Consider the following 2445-nt stretch of genomic DNA (forward strand, 5'->3'; position numbering starts at 1 on the left):
TATCATAAGAAAATTCTAAACCTCGGGTGACATGCATTGCCACGCACAGCAAATTGTCTTTACTGCAAGTTGCATGAAGCCGTTTTCCTATGTGAAACGCAATCAACAATTCAAGAGGTATTGACGATCTTTAAATAAATTATTGCTTTTAAGCAATCGCCCGGTATTTTGTGGTGGTTAAATATCTCTAAAAGGAATAAAAATCCTTGCCTTGCCTGTCGACCGCGGCATCCCTGGGGAACACACCCACCTAGCAACCCGGAGCCGAGCCTGGCACTACGCCTTTAATTCCCGTGTTGGGAGGGGGGGTGGAGAATTTCCGCTCCCCCACTCCCACCGCGTCCCTGGTGGCAGCTGTCACCGGTAAGGCGAGCACCGCGCACGGGGGATGGCGCCCAGCGCCCATTGGACAGAATATAAAGGCTGAAACCTACCCCCGAAGACTGGGAGCCCGGCGGGGCGGCGGCGGGAGGCGCGCGCCGCGGCCCCCAGCTCCTTTATCCAGGAGACTCCTGGGCCCCGCGGCGCGGGCATGACCGAGGTCCAGCTTCAGGGACACGCCCGTTACGCCTCGTTGAAAACGATCAGGTGAGCCTGGCCGAGGCGGACGTGACTCCTGGAACCCCGGCTCCAGTGCGTCCCAGCTGGCGCCGCGACGTCCACCTGCCCAGCAACCGGGAACAGCTGGTCGGTGGGAGGGGGAGGCCCCGGCTCCCCTGAGGGACCGGACTGACCATGGCGCTGGCCGCGGCCGCTGCCGCTGCGGCCGCCGGGGTGAGCCAGGCGGCAGTGCTGGGCTTTCTGCAGGAGAATGGCGGAAAGGTGCGCAACTCTGAGCTGCTGAGCCGCTTCAAGCCGCTGCTGGATGCCGGCGACCCACGCGGCCGCGCCGCCCGCAGGGACCGTTTCAAGCAGTTTGTCAACGACGTGGCCGTGGTGAAGGAGCTCGACGGCGTCAAATTTGTGGTGCTGAGGAAGAAGCCGCGGCCCCGGGAGGGACCAGAGTCCCTTCCCTCCTGCTTCCCGAGCACCCCGGTGGCATCAGCCCCGCCGTCGAAGATCACCTCCGTCTCACAGGGGGAAACCGCTGCTTCGGGGGCTCCATCCTTGGCCTCGGCGCAGAGGGCGGTGGAACCACCTGAGGACCCGGCTCCGTCATCAGAGCCACAGGACACCCCCGGGGCTCCGGCCTCTGAGCCCACTCAGCTGACTACGGGGCTGCTGTTAGTCCCAGCCCGGCAGTCAGGGATGCCCTCGGACCCCCAGATTACAGCCTTTGAGCTGGCCCAGCCCTCCGAGGGACTCTCTGCAGACGTGGCCCCACGGTCCATGGCACCGTCGGAGGCAGCTTTGCCCCATGCAGAACCGCCAGACCCGGAACCTGCGCCTGGGCTGACAAAAGGGCCGCCACCACCCCCTCCGCGCGCGCTGCCTCAAAAGCCCTGCATGCTGCCAGTGCGCTGCGTCCCGGGCCCCGCGGCGCTCCGGATCCGGGCGGAGGAGCAGGGCCTGCGTCGGCAGCTGTCGGAGGAGCCCAGCCCACGTAGCTCCCCGCTGCTGCGGCGGCGGCTCTCAGTTGAGGAGTCCGTCCTGGGCCTCAGCCTGGGCCCCGGCCGCTCCCCGCACCTGAGGCGCCTGTCGCGCGCCGGCCCTCGCCTGCTGAGCCCGGACACCGAGGAGGTGCCCGCCGCACCGCCGCCGTCCGCCGTACCCCTGGAGCCGGCCGAACACGAGTGGCTAGTGCGGGCTGCCGGCGGCCGTTGGACCCACCAGCTGCACGGGCTGCTGCTACGCGACCTCGGCCTGGCGGCCAAACGCGACTTCATGTCAGGTTTCACGGCCCTGCATTGGGCCGCCAAGAGTGGCGACCTCGAGATGGTGCAGCAGCTGGTGGAGATCGCGCGGCGTGGAGGCGCGCGGGTCGACGTGAACGCGCGCTCACACGGCGGCTACACGCCGCTGCACCTGGCGGCTCTGCATGGCCACGAGGATGCAGCGGTGCTGCTGGTGGTCCGCCTGGGTGCGCAGGTGCACGTGCGTGACCACAGCGGGCGGCGCGCTTACCAGTACCTGCCGTCCGGCGCCTCGTACGCGCTTCGCCGCCTACTTGGCGACCCCATCCTGCGAAGCTCTACCGAGCCCGATGCGACCGGTGGTGGTAGTGGCAGTTTTGCGGCCCGGCGCCCGGTTCAGGTGGCCGCCACAATCCTCGGTTCCACCACCAGCGCGTTTCTGGGCGTCCTGGCCGACGACCTGATGCTCCAGGATCTGGCTCGAGGCATGAGGAAGTCAGGCTCCTTAAGCAAATTCCTGGGTGCCTCGCCCATGACTCCTCGTAAAAAGACAAAAACCCGCAGTAGTCTGCAGGTCTTTTCAGAAATCTCCCGTCGACCCACTCCGGGGCCCTTGGCTGGTCTAGTGCCCAGCCTACCCCCAGCAACCTGA

General features: G+C 66.4%; 1 protein-coding gene across 1 annotated transcript; it reads left to right on the top strand.

Moving 5' to 3' along the window:
• The first annotated feature begins 735 nt into the window (after positions 1-735).
• On the top strand, positions 736-2445 carry SOWAHA (sosondowah ankyrin repeat domain family member A). The gene has a single exon (XM_065875403.1). It carries the CDS (start codon positions 736-738, stop codon positions 2443-2445), a length of 1710 nt encoding a protein of 569 aa, XP_065731475.1.

This window comes from Phocoena phocoena, chromosome 3 (assembly GCF_963924675.1).
Source record: "Phocoena phocoena chromosome 3, mPhoPho1.1, whole genome shotgun sequence".
NCBI classification, from domain to species: Eukaryota; Metazoa; Chordata; class Mammalia; order Artiodactyla; family Phocoenidae; genus Phocoena; species Phocoena phocoena.